At 45.8% G+C, this 26152-nt stretch overlaps 1 protein-coding gene across 2 annotated transcripts in view; it reads right to left on the bottom strand.

The window, feature by feature from the left end:
* The window catches only part of ACADSB (acyl-CoA dehydrogenase short/branched chain), a 359596-nt gene that overhangs the window by 164983 nt on the left and 168461 nt on the right, over positions 1-26152 (bottom strand). For both annotated transcript variants that reach the window (XM_069612021.1, XM_069612022.1), the window contains one exon: positions 1256-1381. In XM_069612021.1, the coding sequence (XP_069468122.1) occupies positions 1256-1381 (126 nt within the window). The remainder of the gene's footprint in view (positions 1-1255; positions 1382-26152) is intronic.

The following is a 26152-nucleotide window of genomic DNA, read 5'->3' as shown; positions in this document are numbered from 1 at the left end:
TTGGCAGGCCCCCAGATGCCATATCTCCTTATACATTGTATTATAAACACTCAACGTACTCCCTTTTTGAGGCGTTTTGCACCCCCGTACATCCTTCTGGGCCCCCTAAGAGGGGCAAGCACACAGTTTGAAGACAGCTGGATTAGATTTATACTTACTGTTTGCAGCTTATCATCTAGTTCCTATAGGCATTTGGTCCAATCCCTTCCTTGAAGAAAGCGTAAATAACGACCTTTCATTAAACAAGAGCCTTAACGAGTCACTTGCTTCATTGTTCGGCCTCACCACTCCTCTCCATCACCTATAGAGCTCTCTGAGTCAATAGGGTAATAACTCTTCAACACGTAATGTTTGCCCACACCAGCCTGAGAGTCTCCACTATTCTGTGCCATATACAACGACGGTTTCCCTCAACCCCCATCAGCCAGCCACGGCAAATACATCCACCAGCCACAAGGGGGAATGTTGGCTGTCCATGTGCTTCTACTGAGGTACCCTGAGCCAACCGGGCTGAGGGTAGAGTAGAACTCACCATAGTAAGGCCCCCTGCCTTCAACAGCTGCAGGATCCATCAGGGGGCTGACCTTAGTCTACCCACAGGGTCCACAGTGAGGCCCATTCGACAGCCCCCAAAGGTCAGGTCGGCTGGTGCTTGGTCAGTGACAAACAAGGTAAATATATTGCTTCTTGCTGAGGGATGCTCTTAGCGACCTATGCATCACCTCTGAGGAACGCCCCGGCTTCCTGGCATTCCAGGGTCTCGTTTGCCCTAAATGAGCAGAAAAGCTTTTAAACTATGTTCCTTGGGACGTCAGTCGTTAGATTTTAACTATTAACTTAATTGAAAAACAATAGAACACCAGTCTTTAGAAGGCTGATACTGGTAATCTCTGCATGGTTACTGCCTACCATCTAGGTGCCAGCACCACAGGGACACACCCCTATCACTTCCTCATATTAAGACAGACCCTCAAAGCTCATGGACTCAGACCTCCCAATCCTGGATACTATTAATGACCCATAGATGTTTAAGAACACACAAAACTCCTAACACTGGTGCAACCCAGAGCATCATGGCACCTCCTATGGCAGGACACTGCGGCAAATTCAGAGGCATTGCAAAGTTCAATACACTCCTCTTTGATATGGGTAAAGACCACAGACAGCATAGAAGATGGGCCGACACCCCAAAGGATTAGACACCCAGCTCCCACTTCTTGATGTTACAGCAGACGCCAGAAGCATGGCCACTTACCTTCACATTTTCAAAGGTGAGGGCGCAGGTGGAGGAGGCGCGCAGTCCCAACTTGTTTTCCTTCTTGCCGACGTGGAAGCCCTCTGTGTCTCTTGGGATAATGAAGCATGTGATGCCTTTGTAACCCTGCAGGGGACCAATGAATGAGTTCAGACAACAGGCTTCAGGCACCCAACCTCAACAGCGCAGAGACGGGGGGCAGGATAGGAGGCACATGGGAAAGGGTGGGTATGCAGGGTGGGCGCTAGGCCAGAATTCACAATGTGTAGGCTTCTTTTTACCAACTGTGAGGGTTGTGAGAAACCTGAGCGCGTCCTGACATCTACTCCCCTTAGAACCCCTTCTCAGGTAGCCAGGGAAAGGCCAACACTTTTGGATCCCGACCATGTGGAGAAGTGAGGGAGGATCACCTGGGTGGAGAGCACTTGAGGATTGGGGAGAGGATGTCTTTGAGGGAGAAGCAGTACTCCCCCTTCCCATTCTATAATGAATACATAATCCCAGAAGCCTTTGCGGGATGTTGATACCCCTTTTCCTCTGGTCAGGTAACATTAAGAAGAATTATAGACACCGGAGGAGAGTGAGAGATAGGAGAATACCCACATGTGAAACATGGTATCCCCCTTCCCCTAATCTTGACCTACCTAGCCCTCCCCCAACCTTTATGGGTTATTGCAAGACCTCTCCCCTTATTTCCCCACATTTAACACTTGAAAGTACTGGGACGAGGAAGAATGGTGGTAGCTCCACTTGTATTGACTATTTTGCCATATCGCGGGGTTTGCAGTTGCTTTCAAATAACATCAAAATGTATGATCCTGGCTATAGTGACCATTACATGATTCACTTGAACCTGCAGTTAGATGTGGCTCTACTAGACAAGGACCATCAGCAAGCCATGCGAGTAGGGGACCGCCCTAGGTTGTCTATTCAATGGGCCACCAAACTCTGTGACAAAGTAAATGAGGTGATCTCTGCACGCCTTACATTCTATTATAGCTCTTATCACCATCGAACGCCCCTAAATTTAGAACTTGATGGTTTATCCAGAATAATAACTGGGGTAATAAACTCGTTACGGTTAAACATTCCGCATTCTCTTGAAGGAGTCCTTACTCCAAATTCCAACTTTATTCTCGAAGCCAAGAGAATTAAGAATGCGGCTCTCCGCGAAATTCGTAAAACTTCCCTCACGTGGAGGGATTTCATGATAGAAAAAAAAGGGTTCTGAACACCTACGGAACAAATGCAGAGATCATAAACATTTTACTCACAATTTGGTAAATCAGAAAATGTTTGGCACTCTTTGCCACAGGGATAGACGTTTCACATGGGCTTTGCTCAGGGCGGGTACTACTGCACTTACCACGGATCAGTCATCTATGATTTCGGCAAAGGTCTGGAAGACTTTCTTTGAAAAAATATTTGCCCTCCCAGCACCGTTCGAAAAAACTGAGTATAAATGGACTACCCTAGCCATTGCGTCCTTTTTGCCATGGGAAATGACTACTATAGAATCTTCGATAATGAAACTAAAATACTCAAAAGCAGCGGGCCCTGATGGGATTCCACCTTGTGTTCTTAAGCGGCATCCAGTTATGTGGGCCCAGATTCTAAAGAAACTTTTTGATAACATTCTATCATGCGCCGACACCCCTCCTTCCTGGCTAAATTCTATCATCGTGCCAATACATAAAAAAGGACTAAGGTCTGAGCCCAGCAATTTTCGACCGATTGCGCCAATTGATACTGCTGCGAAAGTGTTTGCTAGCTTACTCCTGGGGGAATTACAAGCGGTCATTGGGCAGCTTAGGATTCTATCCAGGTATCAAATTGGCTTCTGGGCAAGGATGGGTACTCCCGTTAATGCAACAATTATGGCGCACTTGTTAGCGAAAACCAAAGTACGAGACTCTGGCCCACTTTATATGGCATCCATAGACCTCACCTCCGCCTTTGATTCTGTCATACGTGCACTACTTTGGAAAAAAATGGCGGCAATGAATATACCCGAGTACATCATACAGTTGATATCCAAGCTTCACAAAAACACCACATATTTGGTAAGAGTCAACAATGAAGGCGCAACAACGTATCCGATAAGGATCGATGTTGGTGTAAAGCAAGGATGCAACCTAGCGGCCACGCTATTCAATCTCTACCTATGTGGCATAAATGACATCTGGAACAATCATATTTCTTATCCGGCAAGGCTTGGTCACCTAAAAATCCAATGGCTAGCCTTTGCCGATGACATTGTAATATTTGATCGTACTCCCAAAGGCCTGCAAATTAAATTAAACTTGTTTGCCTCTTATTGTCAGACTCATAACCTAAAATGCAATGTGGAAAAATCTCACCTTGTGGTGTTTAGGAATTTGAAAAGGAAAAACATCACTCGCAACTGTAGAATTGAAAACTTCCCTATAACCATAGTGCCTGCCATCCGCTATCTCGGTTATACAATAACTGATTCCCAGTCCTTGGCAATGTGGAAAGAGGTATTACATAAGAAAGCGGCTCCCCTTTCCACTCAAATGCGGATGGTTTACGTGAAGTTTTGTAAATTCTCACTGTTGCCACTACTGCAATTCTACATATTGAAGGTGGAATCTGTGCTTCTTTTCGCTTTGGATATGTGCCTTGTGAACCTCAATAGCTACCTTGACCAATTACAAGGAAGCATATGGAAGGGGGCATTGCGGCTCGCCAAATCCACTCCAAATGTGATAATAAGGCAAGAATTTGGTCTTACTGCTTTGTCTGCACGACGGAACTGGCGCCTATTGTCCAATTTCGCTAGAATGTTATACCCTCCAGATAATTGTCTGTATGAAGACTTAGGACAACTAATGGTCGCTTCAGAACGTTCTTCAATCACGATCTATTACTCACAAATGATCCACTTATTGGACGAAATTGCGCTGGAACCAGTAGATTTGGAATTTAGACCTAATCATGTGAAATTCCGCATTATTGAGCATGACTGGTCCAAAACGTTAAATCAGATAGCTGAACTAAAAGGATACAAGGAAGCAGCCCTCTTCTGCTCCCCTAGACGTCCGCACAAACCGTATATAATTCAATTTCCCTGTAATAAAGCCAGAGAAACTTATTCTCGTTTCAAAATGAACCAATCCCTAACCTTGGAAAGAATTGGCAGCTGGAGTCCCCATCTTCAAGGAGATAGGGTTTTGGGATGTAGGTTCTGTAATGATGGCTCCATTCTAGAAACGCTGAAACATCTAGTTATATTCTGTCCCCATTTTGAGACAACACGTCAATTAACAATTGCAAAATATGGTGTACTCTCAGAGGGTACCAGGGAAATGGGTTTGGTTAGCCTGTATGTGGGGAACTAGAACGAGTTTTATATTGTCTTTGTGTGGACTCCTAACAATCATAAACCATCAACTTGAGAATATGTATGAAAAGATTCAAGGGATAGAGTAGCAGATGTTGTATACAACATTATATTTGTATCGTTCTGTTTCAGCAAATGTCTCTTGTCTAATTGATATACCTGTTAGGCGACGAGTGCTGCAAATGTTGTTTTCCTTGTTTTCCTCTCAACATGCTATAACATAGAGGGAGGGCTACGTCTATGTTATCTGATGGCTTTTTCAATCTGCAGGATGGTTTAAGCTTAAAAATGAAGCTACCAGCAATAGTGCATTATGTCACCCGTATATTTTTCCATATATATATCAACATATGAAGATGTTAAAACACCGGTTATACGGTGAACAGCTAATGAATGTACCTTTAAGTGTTTATTACATATTTTACATCAAGTGCATATTTTAGTTAAGGAGAAAAGAATAGCAGGAAGAAAAATTGTTTTTCTAAAAATATCAAATGTATACCACGAAGAATTTATTTATTTAAGTTGAAAAGTTGTAAAAGTTTGTTGATCGAACTAATAAACAACGGTTTGAAAAAAAATAAAAATAAATAAAAAGTAATGAACACTAGGCCTTCATTTTACCAATCTGGTAATGAGACGAGGAAGATGCCAGCAAATTATGGCGAGGGTCAGGCATGTCCCCTTAATCATGGTCAGGCAAGTCTAATTAGACATCCACACCAGCAGCCTATAAGGGGATGCAGGTGTATAAAGGGAGACCATTGACGAAAGAGAAAGAGCAACAGGGAGGCCTGTGTAGGAGAGACCGGGGACCCTTTTCTGTGAGGTGTGACCAGGACACTGGCCGGCAATCCCGAGGTGTGGGAGCCTCTGTGACAGAACAATGGAGAGAGAGAGGATGCTGTGTGCGTCCACCCAGAGGCAATAGAATTGCCGGCACATGCAGAAGTCAAACCGGCATGCAAGCATGGCTTGCAGAGGTCGGAACAGCAGCCTGGGAAGCCAGAGAAAGCAGCAAGAGCTGCCGGAGCAAGACGCAGCAGACCATTGAGTGTTGAGGAAAGACACTCGGAGACCGGGGCACTCCTGGTAAGCTGCGTGCAACAAATGAAGCGCTGAATGAATGAAAGCTTCAAAGCAAGATGAGTTACATACTGAATACTGAACTGAATGGAAGTTAAAAATATCACTAAACTATACATATTGAATATCGAACTGAATGGAAGATTTAAACAGAGTTAAACTACGCATATTGAATGATGAACTGAATGGGAGCTTTAAAACAGTGCTACACAACGCAGATTGAATTCCGAATGAACTGAAAACCTAAAAATTAAAACCATATTGAATACTGAGAGGAAATATAAACTTAATAAGCAACGCAAATGGCTAATAAAGGCTAAACAGGAAACTACCCATAAGAAAGCAACCTATTGGGAAGGAAACAGGTGTGAGGGAGTGCAACCAAAGGTGGCGCATGGACAAGACTACCACCATGTGAACTGTGTGAGTAAATGCAGTGGGGCAAGGCCAAAGACTGGCAAGAGGAGTGTATCACCATATGGCAGAAGCAAGAGGCTAATCAGGAGAAGCCAGAGGAGTGCGACTATTCCACAGAAAGCCAAGAGGCCAACAAGGAGAAACACAGGGGTAAATGCAGAGGAACCTGTGTGGGCTCAATAGCCAAGGGGTCCTGGCTGCGTGACCTGTGATGGGCACACGGGAGCAAATGCAGAGGAACCTGTGTGGCTCAATAGCCAAGGGGTCCTGGCTTCGCGACCTATGATGGGTACACAGGGGCAAATGCAGAGGAACCTGTGTGGGCAGAAGAGCCGAGGGGTGGTGGCTGCGCGACCTGTGATGGGTGGACCGTGTGGTCTGACAACTGTGCCTAGAGCCTCGAACTGTGCCTAGGACTGACTGTGAGCCCTACATTGTGAAGATAAAGACATGGTGAAATAAACCAAGAAAGAGCGCTGCAAGTGAACTGGTGAGACAAACCAGAAGGAGGGTCAGGGTTTCTTTTATTATTGACGTTGCCAAACACTTTTTAGCTTTAAGTAAAGGTTTTGGACACAGACAGAACTCTTCTGCTCAGACTTTCCTTAGTTTTGTTCAGGCAGGGAAAAACCACTTTACCATAGGGCAAGTTATGCCTACAACCATCTTGACATATAAGTTCATAAATATCTTTTGTTTGAACTTTAAGTCTGTTGTCTGTGTCTTGCTTCATGATGCCTTCATATGGTCCCCTAAATATTTTGCAGGCTCCTATGGGGTATTGACTAACAGGACGTATTTATTTATATTTATTTATTCATGGCATTTATGTAACCGGCAAACCCACGGGTATCACAGCGTTTGTTGCAGACAGTAAGTGAATCGGTGACAGTAATACAGTCACTGCAGAAACAGAAGTTAGTCATATTTATACTGAGGTTCCCCGGTTACTGTCACCCTTTTTCAGGTGCTCTGTTTTTTAAACATAGGTTTATCAGCCCAAGACCAGACGCTCTAAAGACTGAAACAGCCAAACATATGAGTTTCCCCCTAAGCGGGGACCATCAGCGCGGCACAGGTGGGCATTGATGCCTGTTTACCAAACACCATCAACAATGCTCATTCGCTCTGACCTGAAGTGCTAATACTGTGGGATATGTCACTCGTCAAATAAATGGCCTATTCTACTCTAACATTACAGGAAGAATGATTTTCTTTTGTATTTGTTAAAGCCATCATAAGATTGATGGTGTTTTTTTCTTTGCATAGCCTGCCACTTTGTGGCTAGGAGTGGAATAATTAAACAGGTTATGTGAGCAGATTATCTGTTGTCTACTTCAAACACACCACTAAGTGGTATATCATGAGACAAAGCTACAAAAGGCCTTCCCTAACCCATTAGAAGAACCTCCCTAACCCACCTAAGACACAGAAGAAAAACTATTTTTAAATAGATCAGAGAAGATCCATGGCACAGTTCTGGAAGAGAGCCAGGTAGGAAGGGTTGCTAGAAGGTGAGCAAGAGGGTGGTGTGAAACCAGAGGAATTGATAGGTGCCAGAGTGCTGTGAGCTGGTATGTCTCTAGGTGGTTTATGGCATTTACACTTGGATGCCAGCCTACCCAGAGAAGTGAATCCAAGATTGATTGACCAAGTGCCAGCGCTGGACTACTAGGAGAGCCGGCAGTCTGAAATAAAGGTGTCTATGCGTGGCAGGTGTAGAGGTGTTACTGAGTCGTGCAAAGAAAGCTCTCCATTGCACTGATGCAAAAAGTAAGTTGGGCTCGGGTGCTGCAGTCTTCATGAGGATCCATGTGACAAGCAGGAAGAGGAGAAGCCAAGTAGTTAATGGGGGTTGTAAGGAAGGCATGGAATCAAACAGTGAAGACATACAAAGTGATCACAGGTCAAGGGTATTTATTGAACTTCAAATGGGTTGGTTGAACGCCTATCTAAACCTAAATCTAAGGATGGGAGCAAGCTACGACCATCAAATAATAATAACGCGGTCCTAGTTGAGTCTCTAGCGAAATAAAAGGGCCTATGATAATAAACCTATTGCCAATCCTTACTTCTAAATACAAAATGGTGTGGGACAATAGTTTATTTATTTATTTGAACAAAACCCAGAGCTATCTAGGCGCTTCATCTTAAGAAATTGGTTACAGGCATATCGTTCAGCTTATTCACCATTGATTAGTTTACAGACATAGGCTGCAGTACATAAGTGAGAATTACCGTCTTATCTTATATTCAAATTATGCACAAACATACACTATCATACATTATTTGCCGAGATTATACACTTTACACACATTTACAAGCCCTACTTTGTGACTTACCGAAATTATTTATTTCTGCATGTCGAAACCTATGCTAGATATGGATTTCTGAGCTCCGTGACAATTAGTGGGAATCTTGATTGAGTTTGAAGACCTTTGCGGAATGACCATAAGGATGTGTCAGTCCTCAGTGTTAATGGCAATGTGTTCCAAAGTTTGGCCGCGATCACTGGGAAGCTGGTGCTGCCAGCGTTCTGTCTCCTAAATCTCAGTGTAGAGATTAGGCTGGTGTAGGAGGCCCGGTTAGGGTAGTGTGTATGCAAAATGAAAAAAAGTGTTCAAGAAATAATATGTCAGGATGGTTTAGCAGTTGCCTTCCCTTCCCCACGTTTTCAGCATGAGGCAAGGCGGCACGTTCGAGCTTCGCACACACTCTGGCTTCTCTGCCACGAGGATACAGTTCAAAGCATAGGTATCGGGGCCTTCTGCCAAAACCTCTTTCTCAATAACAGTCTCTTACTGCAGAGGGTCTGTCGTAACAAAGTCTCAAAGTTCCATTCCGATCAGGATTTTCACATGCACACGTTCTTGCTTTCAATGTACATCGTAGGTCTTCCTCCTTCATGCGGAGAACTCCTTTATCACAATGTTCACACTTGGTCTCCCTCGTTCGAGCTTGGGCCATGGATCTCTCTCTTTCAGGCTCGTATCCTACACCCTTGATATCAAAATCGAAGACTTTAGAATGTGCGTGGGGTTTTGCTTAAACCTTTGCAGGACCACTTCAATTAACTTCAAACAATTATTCTCATCAATCTTTCACTTTTGTTTCTCTTGGCGGGATACCTTACAGAGACCTTCAATCAAGCACATTCAAGGTGCCAGACCCTCTGTCAACAGTATTGTATCTTTTCTTCTCAAATCCAAACATTCATCAGCAGTTTAGCTTTACTGGCTTCTTCATCATACGCGTTTAACAATGTTCGTTCCAGTGCTCATTATACAATGTTGCCGCTTGCAACCTTGACTTGAATACAGATCGGTCTCCCAAACTGTTGATCTTTCTGGCACTTCTTTGTTCTTGGAGCCAATGACAATATCACAGCTGCGGCTGCTGCAGCTCCTCTCCACTTGCAGTAGTTAATATATGGTGGGAAGTCTTAAACTGAAAGTGTTCTCCTCAGGTACCGAGGCATGGTAGCCCCTTTCCAGTGTTGACGGAATGGTGACGTTATCAGGGAATTCCTGATCACAGTTAGTTCTGGGGTGCACATGAGCCTTTAGTTGCAGTGTCTCTTCCAAGAACGCCATCAGCTGAACCGAGCTATGTTGTCCTCTTTTTAGAGGCACTGTTTACCAAACACCATCAACAATGCACTCTAATGTCACTGATTTTCTATAATATACCAAAGGTATTCCGCAAGATCCATGCGGAAGTTAACGAAGTGGAGGCGCGTCAACCTTATACTAAGAGTTTTGCTGACAACGAACAGAAATCTGTACGGGGGCTGCAGCATTTAAATAAGGAGGAAGATGCTGTGGATTTGATAGCCTTTGCTATATTACGGTAAATCAGTGACATTAGAGTGCCTGGTTTCGAGTTAAAGTGTTTGAAGAGAGCTATTAAGAAAAGAACGTGGAGAGCACTTAGACAGTACTCCTGCACTTTTTTGAATCTGTGTTGGGAGCACGATGGTGCCCCTAGTATGCAACACGTTTAACATGACTGCGTGAGAAAATAGAGAAACAGTGTCTTGAAGACAGAATCTATGAAGAAATACAAAGGAAATTAATTTGATTGTATTAGTAAACTATGTATAGATTCTAGAAACACATGTTTAGTGTTGGCACATTTGTTTCTCCCAAAGAAGAGGAGAACGTTGTAGTAAGAACGCGCAACTAAGTGTGTCCACATGTTATGCTTGATTGTACAAACATAACGGAGGGTGTTTAGATGCATACTTAATGAAATGATGGAAAGATGTATTGATGTGTGAACCATTAGGGTTCTTTTATATGTACGTTTGTGTTTTATAATCATGTTTTATGAATTTGATAGACATTAAAATATGTGTTATTTTTTGAAAGACAGTGTGTCTCTACCTAAATATTGAATGGGTAGTGTGTATGTGTAGTTGGCAGGTGCTATAGACAAACTTATAGCCTAAAAGGGAGGAAGCCGTTTTTGTTTGTTTTGATATTCTTCCAAGAACTCTACAGTTCCTTGCGACGACTCCTGCATTGCTGCTTGCGAGTAAAACTGATGTAAGGAACTTGGAGTAGACCGCGACCTACAAGCTTGAACTTGTGTCTAAAGAAACAGTTTTGTTTTCGAGCTATGTCCCCTACCATTACAGTTAAACGAGCTTGTTGAGGTGCATTTAACATGCACCTTCTGAGCTCCAAAGCCCTGTAATTCTCACCCAGGAATGTCTGGTATAAGACCTTGTAGTTTTGTCACATACCTTTAAATCTTCCCGTATGCAACAGCTGGACTGCTCCTTCCTTTCCTGTAGGATGAATGTACGTTGGCTCTGTCCATCCTCTGGCGGGAAGTCCATTTGTTCCGACATCTCATGTCAGACTACTAGAAGTGTCTCTTTATATTGCATTAAAGCCATGTTACGCAAACCAAGCGCATTGTGCATAGAGCTTTGGAATATTGTGGTGTTGGAGAGTCAAGTTGTTTTCTAATGGTGGGCTGGCTGGATTGTATGTGGAGATTCATTTCCAAGGACAGCTCTAAGGGGCCAGAAGATCACTTCACAGAGTCGGCGATGGATCATAGCTGAGTTCCTATACACCTGCACTTCCGAGATCACACAGAGTTGTAAACTGAGAGCTAAATTTCAATATTCATCAAAGTGCAAAGGTCCCAAAGAGCTTACCTGTGATTGTCCTCGCACAGTCTGAGGAATTTGTGGAGTTGATTGACCTTTGGTGTTATCATTTTCCCTGTTTCCGGTCGTTGTTTCACAGCGTCTTAATCTTAGCTGTGAATGTGGATGTCCAAGTAGCCCTTGATTTTCATAAGATCTTCCTGCTGAAATTCCTCAGTGCATGTTCACTTGTAAGTGATGCAGATCTGTGTAGGATTGCTGAGAATGCTATATAGGCTTTGCTGGCACAGGCACGGCTTCATAGAATGGTGCAACCCATCCTATGAAGCCATGAAGTCCCAAAAACTCCCGCTCCTCCATATTTCATCCCTGCCATGGGATTCCATCATCTCCAACCTCGACGGAGGCAAACGCTACGCGCTGAAGTCCCACATGGCATGATCGCATAACGTGTACCAGTGAATCCAGGGAGTCCTGATGTCGATGCTCCTCCTGACATTCAAAGGAGCGGTCTAACCATTTTCAAGGCCACAGCAGGCAACACGGTAGCAGTACTTTTCAATGACGAAAGCATCAAATCTCGGGTTTGTGGTATGGCTGAAGCTCAGTTTTACCCCATTTCCGAGCAAGTGACCTCATCACTGCTAGATCCCACATGGGAGAACCACACAGTTTCTAGAAGCAAGACTCCAGATCGAAAAATACAAAGAAATACTTTTTTGAAAACAGTGTCCTCATTTTACAGTCATTTTGATTGAATTGGTTTAAAGGTGCTAAAATTGGACTGCAACGCATATGCACAATCAATTCCCAGTGGTATTGAAAGGCTGCGTGTGAATCACGCAATAGAATTGTGGGGTTCTGCTGTCACCGGTAATTGCATCATTCTGATGGCAGCGGAATAGGTTTATTCAAAAAGACTATCCGGTTTTCTGGGCCATGAGGAACCCCACGCAAACCAAAGAACTGGAGGAGGTGATGGCAGACGCCATGGTTCCCACAATTACAGATCCTTGCAGTGCACCACCTACAACCAGATTCATAGTATGCATGCTGTGCAAGGCATGATAACCCAGGCAGATCCCGAGGTATGGCGTCTTTAATGGTGCACACGCAAGAAGTCCCTGGTCCAACGCTGCCATGTGCAGATATGGGTCCGAAATGGGGGAAAGAGCCAGACCGCTCCCATGCTGAATCTTCAAGTGTATTCTCAGATTTCTGAACTAGGACGTCAGAGGGAAGTGGCTACCATTACTACTTCCAGCTGTATAATTACACTCATCATGACCTGACTGCAAGCAAGGGGCACACAAGTTTCATGTGCTACAAATTGTATCCTTGTGATTGCAATTCGAGCGGCACTTAAAAGGTAGCATTTCAGGGGGTAAACTTTGAGAACCCCTGACGAGAGATCAATCCCCCCAAAGGATACACTTCTAGGGCATTCCCCCTGGCAACAATCATGGTTTCTTCCCCGACCCTCCTTCGATGGTGAACCCAAGTCACCTTGCTGTGCTCTGAAGACTCTAGAATTATAAATATCAGCACGAGTCGAATTCTCAGAGGTTGATTCCTGGAGCAAACACAATGGCAGACAAAGGGATGTAAAGTTGCAGATCCTGGGTTCCAGCCAGTGTCACTCAGGGTCAATGATGGTTGTTTAACATCTTTGTCCCATTCTGGGAGTGCTGCAAGCATGTTACTCTCTATACTCTCTAACAGATGCACAATAAGCATTTAAATCGCTACATGGAGCATGTGCAGTAGATCATGTGAGATGAAGCGAATGAAAGAGGGGGAAAGGTAGTGTGTCAAAGATACAAGAGGTAGAACTGGGTGGGATTTCAAACATCCCAAGTCACAAGTGTGTTGAGAGGGAACCAATAACCAACACTGGAAGTAACAATACAACAGAGGAGGGACTCGAGAGCGTGGACTGAGACCGAGCGTGGGGTGGTCTTAACACGATTCTCGAGACCCCTCATTTCTGTTCGACCAGCATAAACATAGTTTTGTGGAACATGGCAGGGGTAGGGAAACACCTTGCCGCTGATTCATGGTGTAACTTTATACGGCAGCAGGGGGTCATTTATCTGCAAGAAACATTGGCAACAGAGCAAATTGACTTGCAGGGTTATCGATCCTTCTACATACTGACCACAAAGAGTTCGAGAGGGAGGTCAAGCAGGGGTTTGTTGACATGGATGGATACCGGTTTAAACTGGGAAGTAACAGGTTAACCAGATCTGCGGTACTTGGTTGTCAGTATGTATTGTGGCCACCAGTTACTTTTCTACAACATATAAACCAGACCAAACAGTAAAAACACACCAAATGAGTTTGACATCATGCAAGAGCACATTGGAAAAAGGGTACCACGAGATACAAAACCAGCACACATTATCGTGGTTGGTGATTTTAATCTTCAATTTGAAACCATTATAGAGCTAGACGGTCTGTGGTAAAATGATGATATGTTCTGGGATATGCCAGATTTAGTTGCAGAGTACCCGCCCCGTACACATGGACACGCAATAGAACAGCTTGAATATTACACAAGTTAGATTTAGGGGCATGTAATGGAAGATGCATAACTGATCAACCAGCAAAAAACAACTCCTCCTTTGGCAGCACTAGCTCTTCTAGGATTAATAGTATACTATATATTTTTATTTAATCTGTTAATTGCTTTTCTTTTTAAATGTTCATGGTACAGAAACAATAAAAATACAACACAAAAAAATTATATGCGGCCCTCCTTAGAACGAAGCAAAAGTATTACAGATATGCCAACAAGGCCGACAAACTCCTGGTGCGGCAGCTCCGTGAAAACACTCGAAAGGGGACGATCCTAGAGTTAAAGAACGCACACGGAGAAATGGTAACAACGAAGGCAGAAATGGGGGAAGTAATGAAGGACTACTATCAGGCCCTATATAACTCAGCGACCCCATCAAGAGAAGCCCAGGAAGCGTATTTGGATCAGGTAACCCTGCCCAGACTGTCGGAAGAGTCCAGTTCCCTGTTGGAAAAAGATATTGCATCGGCTGAAGTCGCGGAGGCCATTAAGACACTCCCTAACAATAAGGCTCTGGGACCGGACGGCTACATGGGTGCATTCTATAAGAAATTCCAGACGGCCCTAATCCCAAGACTCACCACCCTATATAATACATTCAGGTCTCAATGCGATCTTACACCATCCATGAATGAAGCAAAACTAGTGCTTTTTCCTAAGCCGGGTAAAGATCCTTCGCTGCCGGGCTCCTATCGCCCGATAGCGCCGATCAACCTGGACGCGAAAATCTACACTAAGATCCTGGCAAACATGCTCTCCAAGCACCTCGCAGCACTAGTGGACCCAGACCAAGCGGGCTTCATCCCCACTCGACAGACAGCAGACAATACAAGGCGGGTGTGTCACCTCATTGAGAAAGTCGAGCACTCAAAATCAAAAATACAAGCAACACTTGTCGCTTTGGACGCCGAAAAAGCGTTCGATAGGGTGGAGTGGTCGCAGCTCTTACTCACGATGGAACGCATGGGGATCGGGGAGAGGTTTATGCAAATGGTTAGGGCTAATTACAAGAGACCCTTGATACGAATTTCCCTGAATGGAACCCTCTCATCTAGGGTGGCACTTTCTAGAGGCACAAAGCAGGGCTGCCCTCTGTCGCCTCTTCTCTATGCCCTCTTCCTGGAGCCATTTTTGTCGAAAATACGGACACACCAGCTCATCCGAGGGATTCCAATGGGCGGCAAAGAACATAAGGCCATGGCCTTTGCGGACGATATGTTGATAGCCCTGACTGAACCAGAACAATCCCTTCCAGTGCCAATACAGGAACTCGAGTTCGGGGCCGTCTTGGGGCTCAAAATAAATAAGAGCAAATCAGAAATCTTAAATCTCTCGGCATATCAGGGGATAGTCTCCACTTTATCTCTGCAATTGGGAATGAAGATAGCGCAAGACTACATCCCCTATTTGGGTATCAAACTGACCCCATCAACATCCAAACTTTATTCAGCTAACTTTCCGGCCCTGCTCACCCTTCATCAACTCTCATTAGAAAAATGGAACCCACTCAACACGTCGTGGTGGGGGAGGATCCCCGCGGCCAAGATGACCATATTACCAAAAGTCCTCTACTACTTCCAAGCACTCCCGCTGACACCACCAAACTCCTTTTTCAGAGCCTTGAACAGAATGGTGTCCACCTACGTTCGGCAGCGGAAGAAACCCAGAGTAGCCATGAAAATGATGATAGCCCACACATGGGACGGAGGGATGGCACTACCGCACTTTCGAAGATATCATGAAGCTTCACAACTGAGGGTTATGAAGGAATGGGTGGCAAGCGCCCCTCAACAAATCTGGGCTAGGCAAGATATCGCAACTGCGGGAGCCCCACTTTCCCACCTCCTGTGGAGCAAAAAGAACCTCAGGCACCCAAACACCAACATCAGTGTAGTCATGCGGGAGGCCTAGAGCTCAGCAGTCAGGAGAGGAAACCATCACCAAGTTCCCGGCACCATTCACCCCGCTGTTTGGAAATCCGGACTTTCCCCCAGGTCAGAGTCCCAATGCATTTGCCACCTGGGAACAGGCGGGCTTCTCCAAGATCAAGGACATGTTTGAAGGCCAAGAAATAAGGTAATTCGAGGAGTGTACACGCGAATTTGGCATCCCCTCGAAAGAAGCATTTCGGCACACAGAGCTGGTGCACTGGTTATCTACTCCACTGTACATGGAAGCAGGGAGGAGGCCGTTGACAAAATCCGAGACGTTTCTGACAACAGATTCAGGAACCTCCAAGCTGATCTCGAACCTGTACTCCCTCCTGAACGAACAAGGGGAGGGTGTCTCCTGGGCCTACATGAAAAGGTGGGAGCTCGCACTAGGGAGAACGATTCTGAGATCACAGTGGCAGGACGTTTGGCGAGAGTTGCTGAGACTCACACGATCAATCCAGCTGCGGGAAATGTGGCAAAAAGTTCTCCTGCAGTGGCATCTCACCCCAGCAAAACTGCAGACAATCTACCCGAACTCCGACGGGTTATGTTGGAGAGGCTGTCAACGGAGGGGAGATTGGATACATATCTGGTGGCAGTATGGGCGTAATTTTAGGGGGGGACAGGGGTGTTTGTCCCCCCCCCCAACTGTCATGGCACACCATTTTGTCCCCATTCATTTGGCTGGGGCACCTTTTCTTCAGATGTCATGTCCCCCCCAACATTTTCAGGAAAGTTCTAGCACTTTCAACCTTTTGGATGGACATTAAAGCACAAACAGGGAGAATGGTCCAGGGAACAGAGGAACTGGGGGAGAGTGTGTGGCTGGCGGGGTTGTGGGACCAGGCGCGAAGGTCACATACCAGGCGAAAACGGAAAGGACTGATGGCCCTCATTATCGCGGCTTGGTTGACAATAGCCCAATGCTGGAAGAAGAGGGAAACCCCCCCACGCAGCTCCAATGGCTTCAGAAGGTATGGAACTTTATACCACTGGAATGGATGACAAAGAAATTACAGGGCTCCCCAGAGGAATTCCAGGAGATGTGGGGAGACGTTCTGCAGTATCTTGAAAGTGACTATATGTTCCAATGGTGCCCACATAAGATTAGAATCTTAAAAATTCTCTGAATCATCATTTCCAAGACATTATAAATGCCACTGTCCCAATCGCCTCCATAGGGGAACAGGGTGGGAAAGGGAGGGGGGAGGTAAGGGTGGAGTTATGAGTTGTTTTGTGTTGTTTTTGAAAAACAATAAAAATTATTAGGAGATATAGAAATTGAAGAGTATCGCACCTAGGAGGCACCCTTTCTATACGCCCCTTTCTGTACGTATGGGCTTAGTTAGATGACCCACGCTGTCTAAGCAAATCTGTATCTGAGACTCTGAGTACAGCTCTTTTATGGCTTGAATCAGACTAAACGGGCATCCTCTCGTTTTTAGCTTTGACCATAGTGTTTCACGGTCGAGACCATCGAAAGCGTTGGCCAGATCTATAAATGCTAAATAGACTTTTTGTCCCGTTTTGATAGCATCTATTTTCAGCAAGTTCAATATGAGAAGTTTTAGACTGCATCCCACTCCGTTGATGAAGCCGGTCGGTCGAGCATCGTAGATCTTATTCGTTCTTATCCATCTCAATAATTGGGTTAGGAGTAGACTTGCGAAGACTTTCCCCACCAGATCCAGGAGGGCTATTGGCTGATAATTTGGTGAATTGGGGCAGATGCCCTTTTTAAAGATGGGCACAATAATGCCTAATTTCCAAGTGGATGGAATACGGCCTTCCTTGATTATATTTTGGAAAGGGGGATCACAAAAGTCTGTCCATTCATCAATGTTATTTTTGAGATCGGCATTCGAAAACCCGTCAGGCCCAGCTGCTCGTGAGGTGCTGCACTTTTGTATGCACATCCGGATGTCTTCTCGCTCGATGCATAACTCCCACGGATGGCTTACTTGCAGGATAGGGCAGGATGTTTCTTTTATTTTCTTTAACAGGTGATTATAGTGACTTACCCAATCATTTTCATTCACCATGTTCGTTAGAGCAGCGTTTTGAGGATTCTCCAGTTCATTGATTATCGACCAAAAGCTTCTTGGGTTTCCTTGATCCAAGGCGTCTAACATTATTTCAGCATCTCTTTGTTCAAGCATTGATCTGTGTGCTTTAATCCAGTTATTGTAACTGTTCTTCACTTTTCTTATCTCACACTTTTGGACAAGATTAGCTGCACCACAAATTCTTCTTAGTTCCTTTCTCAATTCCCTTTTCTTTGGGCAACTTGCGGGTCATAGTTATGACTCTGGTAAATTGGTTTATTACAAGCACTTTTTTAAATTATGTAATGTTCAAACAGGTGTTGGTATTCTATAGGATCCGCAATCATTTGCTCCCCCTTTGGTCTGATATGTTCGGTTAAGGTGGTAATATCACAATTTCTTAAACGTAGCCGGTTGTGGCCAGGCTCGAACGAAATTTGCTGCTGCCACTGCTCACGTGATTGCGACTTTCTTTGTTTCCAATCGATTGTAACCATGTTATGATCACTTTGCTGAGACTTCGTTACTTTGAGGGTCATAAATTCTCGCGCCATTGCTTCTGAAATGAAAAAATAATCTAATATTGAATTTTGGGAGCCTCTTTCTCAGGTCACCTTTGGCGGGATATCTCCCATTGTGGCTCCATTCAACATCAGCAAATTTCTGCTCGCCATTTTTTCGAGCCAACTTTCTCTTTTTCGATTCTCCTTATGATTTAGCCGTTTTTAATCACATCCACTTCCAACAGCTTCATGTTGAAATCCCCACACAGAACAATTTGAGCGTCTGCATTTCCTGTTAAAATATTATCGATAGTATCTGGAAGTTCTTCTTCAAATTTTTGATGGGCAGCTGAGGTTGTGTTCCAGTAGACATTAATCACATGCAGAATCTTTTTTAATTTTCTGGTGGATTCAGTTGCTTCTAACCTTGCATACTGTAGGTGGGGCGAAATAATCTGTGCTGTTTTAATCTGAAATCCGCATTTACGTTTCACTAAAATTAATTGTCCAGACATTGATCGACCTTTACTTTGAACGATTGCTCGATTTATGGCCACTTCGAATCCGTCAACACATGGAGTTCTTTTCAACCATGTTTCCTGGAGACATATTATATCAGCCGTCACTAGAACTTTTGGGGGAGATGTAAGAATCCTTTCGTGTTCCAGGTGGCCAACACTATCTTACTTGAATGTTCATGGCATTAACTTTCCGATGTATCATTTAATGCTTTGGCAATCCACGACCAACAATTTCTTTCACCTTCCAATTGGTCTGTTTTTTCGACCTCAGACGGCCCTGGATTTTTACACTTTGAGTTCTCCACTGTGATTTTGATTTTCTTCCTTCTTAATTCCTCTTGTGAGACTGACACTTGGGGCACCAAATCCTCCGTCATCTCGTCTTTCCCCTTCTGCTGTTCATTTAATACTTTCTTTGGGGTTGTATTAGACTTCAATGGCAACTTTCCACTTTTGCTTGAACTGCTTGCTTCTGTGGATTCTATAGGTTCATTGTTTGCTAAAGCATTGTCGACCTCGTAAACTTGGAAACCGGCATCCAACAGCTGTCTCTCACACATCATCACAGCATGAGCAAGTTTCCGGTCGCCAATATGTAGCAAGGCAAACCTGCGATTCAAGTCGTCCATGATTTCGACACAATCAATTCTTGTACTTTTTATGGATCTTAGTACAGGGATGAAGTGAAAGAGCTGTAATATTGCGTGTCTATTTAGCGGCGAATCACCTTTTTTGTGCTCAATTCGTTCAATCAGAATTCTGTATGGATGTGACAGGCGTGAGAGCTCCTTAGCTCGGGGAGGCTGGTTGACACCCTGCAGCTCGGACCCACTCTTCTTTTTATCCAGGGTTTCCCTCCCTCTCTCCTGGTCGCTCGACCATTCTTTGCGAGTGCCATTATTTTTGCAATTGTTTATAGCCGCTTCCTTTATCAGCTGCAGATCATCTTTGTCCACTGGATGAGTGATTTTATTAATTTGCATACTGTGCAAGTGTTTCTCTTCCATTGTATGGAAGGGTTTTTTCTTTCCCTCCTTCACAATTTCACTTGTTTTTGTTTTGCAGCTTTTTTCGGGCGTCTGGGGCCAAGATATCACTCGTTTCTTGGTATGGATAACATCATTTCAGCCTGCAGAGTTTGTTGGATGCATCGTGCTCGGCCTGTTTTCATGTTCATCAAGCTCGCAACTGATGTTTCATACGTTTTTCTGCTCCGGCGCCACAATCCTTACTTCCTCTTCACATTCTTCTTCAGATATATTGTATGTCGACATATTCAACAGCACCTGATTATCGTCTTCTTCGTCTTGACTCACCAATGCGGCTTTATCCCCATTCCTTTTTCCTCCCTCTTCATTCCTGCTAGTCGACAGATCTTTTCTTCTAATTTCTGCTATATCCATTCCAGCATCACCGTTTGAAGTCTCTGAATTATTGAAAGTGACATCCAAGGCTTTTATGGTTCTGAAGAAATTAGCCGAGTTTCGTGAATTTCTGTTTTTTTGCGCTGGAATATTTTTTTTCTTTCTTACATTTACCGTGTTTCACTTCTCCTCCTTAGTCTTTGTTCGTATTTTGTGATTTAGATGACGTTTGCCGTTTTTCAAATATGTCAAACCATTCTACTTCTTTCGGGTCTGCCGTGGTTACTGTGGACTTGATCTTTGGTTGTTCCATTAAATCACCCATTACTGCCAGCCTGGGGGGACCAACCACCTCGGGCCTTTGCTTCTCCACTTGTTCGTGGTAGGTGGGCTCTTCACAAGCTCTCCGCCATGGGACTCTCCTCTGGTGCAAGGCTTTTTAGCATCTCCTTCCCTTCACCTGAGTTCCGTTGAGATATCATCGTCATCGGAGTGTCCCCGCATTCGGGTGGAATGATCATTGATTGGTGACCCTGCGCACGTTCAGACACCTCACGGTCTACCACTATGCCAGGGGTTGACTGACTCTCAGTCTGTGTTTGCTTTGGTTCAGCACGGCCCTTCTGTCTCATTCTTTTTGAAGAATAGGGCTTGTCTAGTGACTTCTGCTAAGAGTCTTTTGTCCTCAGAGTTGTTTTTCAGGGAATCCTTCAGTACAGTTAGTGAGATATCATTACCTCGCCTTGTCATCGTAATTTGAGACATCATATTGACCAGATCTGCTTCCAATTTTACTAATTTTGAATTAAGCAGAGCTACTAATGTCGTCTGATCCTGATAGTTCTCATTCAAATTTTCAAACAATTTTGTTAGCGGTGCCACGGCTATTGTGCTTGCTGACATCAATATTGGGCGTAATTCGCTGATTACTTTCTCAACTATCACTAGTGTTGATTGATGGTTACTTTGTCCTTTTGATAGTTGGAGCTTAGATTCTTGGTGGTTCCGATTTCTTTTATTTGGAGAACTATCTTCATCGTCTGAGGATGAAGAGGAGGACGTTTCATTCGCTTCTCTTTGATTCTGTGTTAATGCAGATACACTTGATGCCTCTCTTAGGATTCTACTGGTGGGTTTCCCCGCCTGACCCTTGAAACGTTTTTGCGAACAGCGGGCATCGCTTTCTGAACTTACCTCATGTCTAACCCTTTTTTGGGATGTCATGATTTCATCATTTCTTGCGTCAAATGAGGGAGTATTCAACTCTAGGCTGACTAAGTCTCTCATGTCCTTGTCCTGATGATGCGCGTTTGTTGACAGAGGCGTTGGTGTTCCGCATGGTGTTATTTTATTAGATCTCATAGTAGTAGCCAATTTAGAATTCATGACTGGTAAATCTTTAAGGACCTGTTCTGCAATTACTAATGAATTGCGTCGGGAGGGAGGATGGATGTAATTCGAGACTTCATTTTGGAACCTATAATTCCCAAAGGGCTCCCATACTTCATCCAGTCAATCTTCCTCGGATAGCTGGATTGGTACTTCCGAGTACCAAGACTGAAACTGGGCATCTGCCGGAGTCAATCCACTCATGGGTCTCGGTGTTCGAGCTATTTCATTCGCAGACGCTTTTTTTTAAGGGTCTGGCTTATTTATCTTGGCAAGTATCCTCCACGCTATTAGTTTTAGGGGGGATTGCACCTGCAATCACTCCACTCTTTGAAGATTGTATTTGAGGCAGTGTATGTTTATTTCTACTCCTTATGGCTACATTATATGGTTTGGAGTCATCCAGGGACTTTCTGTTGTCCGATGTCCAATAATCGCTTTTGTTCGTATCTGTCCTTAGGTCTCTGCAATTATGTTTGGCACTTAACGCTCTGGGCTCAACATCATTACATTCACTTTGTTCCAACAGAACTGCTACTTTTGGACGAGGTTCATGGGAATCGACACCGTCCATTATCCCTGTTGGATAAAGACACTCACTGTTACTCGCCAGCGGTAACACCTTCGCCCAATCAAGATCACATAAGGCGGGAGCGAAGTCCAGCCTGGGAGCACAGGACGGCCCACTAACCAGTACAAGTCCTGCAGCTAAGGGGCGGCGTGAGGAGTCCCCAGTGATTTGCTCAGAATCGTGAGTGGCTTCCTCAGGGACCATGACCGCCCCTACACCTTCGCCTTCTCCTCCACCCTCCCCTCTCAACCCATTGTCACTTACTTGGTGCATTCTATTTGTGAGCTCTGCATCGACAGTTAAGACATCTTGGCTTTAGGTTTATTTTCGTGGCAGGCCTTTCATCACTCTGCGGCTCGCAGTCCACACCGGGTTTGGGGGAGGGAGTTCTTTGCTTTAGCACACGTTTGGCCTGGGCGCGGGTCGCGGGATTCCAGTTCTCTGACTCATTTTAACTTATTCAGTAACTTTGCGGTCACAGCACCGCACCCCCACGGCCCCCAGGGAACACAGGCAACACACTCCTGCCACACTCCACCACGCTTCGCGTAGTGCAGAGTGTTTTGTGGTAATGACTCCTTTTTGATGAAAGTGGATAAAATACTGCAACTTGGTCACCACTAGTCCAGCACTCCACACAGGAAACGCACTCCTGCCACACTCCGCTACGCTCAGCATAGTGCAGGGTGTTTTGTGGTAATGACTCCTTTTTGATGAAAGTGGATAAAATACTGCAACTTGGTCACCACTAGTCCAGCACTCCACACAGGCAACACACTCCTGCCACACTCCACCTCTCTGCAATTCTGTTCTATTCAGCACCAAAAGGTCTGTACCGTGGCACAGCTCCATAGCACATGTATCAGTTCAGCACCCTCCAGGCCAAATCTTGGGCAGCACTTAGCCCCCACTGCCAAACTTGGCCATTCTACCAGGGTCCATATATGTCCTATGTAGTATATTAAGTTGTATTAAGCAGAAACCGCACATTGCGTGAAACATATATAACAAAAAACAAAGCCTGTTCCCACTGTACCTCAGTAATCTGTATCCCAACTTCCCTTTCCCATTTGCCCCTCAATATATCATACACATTTTTAAGCATCATATATTCTCGTGGTCGTCTTGATGCCATCTTCCAACTGATATAATAAGGACAATAGCGCATCCTGAGCCGGTTCCTCAGGTAGCCTTCGGCCACCCTGCGGACCCTCATATAACGTAAAGATTGCCCTCCAGGTAAGCCATCCACTTTCACAAGGTCACCCAATTCCATGAACTGACCCTTCTCAAACATGTCCCCTGTCACGCTATCCTCTCATTCTGTCCCTATTTCACAAGCATCTAGGACAGGCAATACTCACACTGTATCTAGGACAGGTAACACTCACAATGCATCTAAGACAGGCAACACTCACAATGCCTCGCGCAGACCTTGCTGCATCTCAAAGAAGCCCAGGATTCGATGAAGGCTGCCGCGGACCGGAAGCGTTCTGTCGCCCCTTCGTTTGCTGTGGGGGATAGAGTTTGGCTTTCCTCTCGCCATCTACATCTACCGGGTTGCTGCAAGTTGTTGCCCCGCTTCGTTGGTCCTTTTGTGGTCTCCCGGGTGATCAACCCTGTGGCCTATCGCCTTCGAGTCCCGGTTTCGTGGCGGCTTCACCCTGTCTTTCATGTCTTTCTTCTCAAACCTTGCCCTGGTCCTACCCGTCTTCGTTCCGCTGGGGCCCTGGTTTCCCCTTCTTCCCCTGATGTGTTTGAGGTGTCTGCTATTCTGGGTTCTCGTTTCTTCAGGGGGAGTTTGTAGTACCTGGTGGATTGGAAGGGTTATGGCCCAGAGGAACGCTTGTGGATTCCCGCGGGTGATGTTCATGCCCTTCGTTTGGTTTCCCGTTTCCATAGGGACAATCCATTGTGCCCACGGGGTCGTGGGCCTTTGGGGGGGGGCTCTGTTACGCTATCCTCTCATTCCGTCCCTATTTCACAAGCATCTAGGACAGGCAATACTCACAATGCCTCAGTTACCCCAGCCAGGTTCCCATTTCCTGTCACTCACAGTGGACGGGTGTCACGTGAGCGGGTTTACCCCAAGGGCCACATACACAGACTCGGGGGTTCCCCGTTCCTTCACTGGCGTCTGCCATGGGGTCTGCAGGAGGGAGCTTGCAGACGCCGGCTGCAGGACGCTGCGCGCAGAAAGTCATTTCCGCGATCATTGAGATCTAAACAACGCTCACGTGTAGCACTTGGGGATCACGTGACGCGTTCATCCGTCTCACTCACGGATCATGTGATGCGGAAGCACCCACTACTTAAGCGCTGAACTTCCGCACTTCCGCGCTTCACCGGTGTTCTTTGCAGGACTCTGTACGGCGTTCGGATACTTTGTGCTTCACGGCTCTTGACTCTTGGACTGTTATTCGGATTTGCTTTGCGCACGTCCTTTGGCTCTGTTTGCTGGATCAATTGAACTCGGAACGCCTTTTGGACTGTCTTGGATTACCCTGAATGGACTTGGCATTTTCCTCTTCACTGCATTACGTTACCAAGTACTTTGGATTTTGGTCCTTTCGTTTCATCAGTTACAGGAGGGCAGGTTGGGTCTATACCCAGTCTACAGTTCTTCTCCCTATTGTCATCGGGGAAACCAGCTCACGTGCCCCTCCACGGAATTATCACCCATCATAGGATTCTGGGCTCCATCACCCATCAGCTTAGGTAAGCACTGCTCTTTATCCTGCTTGTTTGCTTGTACTGTACTCATTTGATTGCTAATAAAGGTTTTCCTTTACAGCTGCCTTGGGTTTCGACATTCCGTGGTTCCGGGCTTCAAGAACTACCCACCTGTGGCCTCAATGATCGCATAGGGAGTAATCTTGTATTCTCTCTCTGTGGTACTTGGGGACGGAGGTATCATACTCTTCACGACAATCAAGCAACCTGACATCCCCCCACATATATACCCCATGTCGTTCCCATATCCTGGCTTTTCCAAGATCCCTATGATCAAAACAGGCATAGGCCACCATTGGAGTACTTCTAGCGTATGGGCATAATATGCTCACCATTTACAAAGCCCTGGCCCATATCTGCCTGCCTAGCTGTACCAGCTGACACTGGGTACTCATGCAAGCCTCCAGAGCCCATAAGCATTCCTCGAGCCTGCTCGGCAGGACAACATTCTGCAGCAATGCAGTTTCCGCAGTTACCCCGTCTGCCAACCACATCACCACATAGCTCAGCTGTGCTGCCAAGTAATACCATATGAATTACGGGGGTTGGACCCCCCTCCTTGCTATATGGCAAGTATAGTGTACTCGACGGGGGGTGGGGGGGCGCTAGTGAGTCCGACCAAGATGGCCGTAGGCCCGTGAAACTCTCCAGCACATCATCTATCTGGCATAAAATCCTGCAGTCTCTGCGGAGGCTCTCCTGTTCCCTCAGCGGCATCGGTGACCGCATCGTGTCAGGCTCCCGTGGAGATATTATTTGTGTGAAGAATAACCGGCAAAGCATTACACGGACTGTGCGTCCACTCCGGGGAGGAGTGGGGGAGGTGCGGGACTGCAGAAGTGCAGCGGGGCGGCTCTCCGAGGTCCCTGCTTCGGAGGAATCTGCTGTGGTTGGCAGGGGAGGCGAAGTGCCCTCCCCCACTCGGTCGTCGGCGGCTCAACGAGCGAAGCCAGCCGGAGCGTCCATCGGTGGAGGAAACACGCAGAGGAGGAGAGTATTGGCTCGGTCGGGGCCAACTGAGCAGCTCATCGGTGGATCGGGGCGCCGCGTGAGCCGTAGTCCCGGGAGCAGCTGCAGGGCAGCAGCCGCGCACCGGAGTAAGCAGAGGCTTTGTGTGGCCGTGGTGGCCACGAAGAGGTGAGGGGAACATCGGCGGCCCTGTGTACCTCTAGGGGCGGGGGGATACATACCCGGTGCTGCCGGGGGTCCCGGGTCGGGTGAAGTGGCGCTGCCCGTCTGGCTCCGGGGCGCCCGCCCCCCCCTGATATTT

The sequence above is a fragment of the Ambystoma mexicanum genome, chromosome 8 (assembly GCF_040938575.1).
Source record: "Ambystoma mexicanum isolate Mex_15411 chromosome 8, UKY_AmexF1_1, whole genome shotgun sequence".
NCBI lineage: Eukaryota > Metazoa > Chordata > Amphibia > Caudata > Ambystomatidae > Ambystoma > Ambystoma mexicanum.
This window is presented reverse-complemented; position numbering and strand designations above follow the sequence as displayed.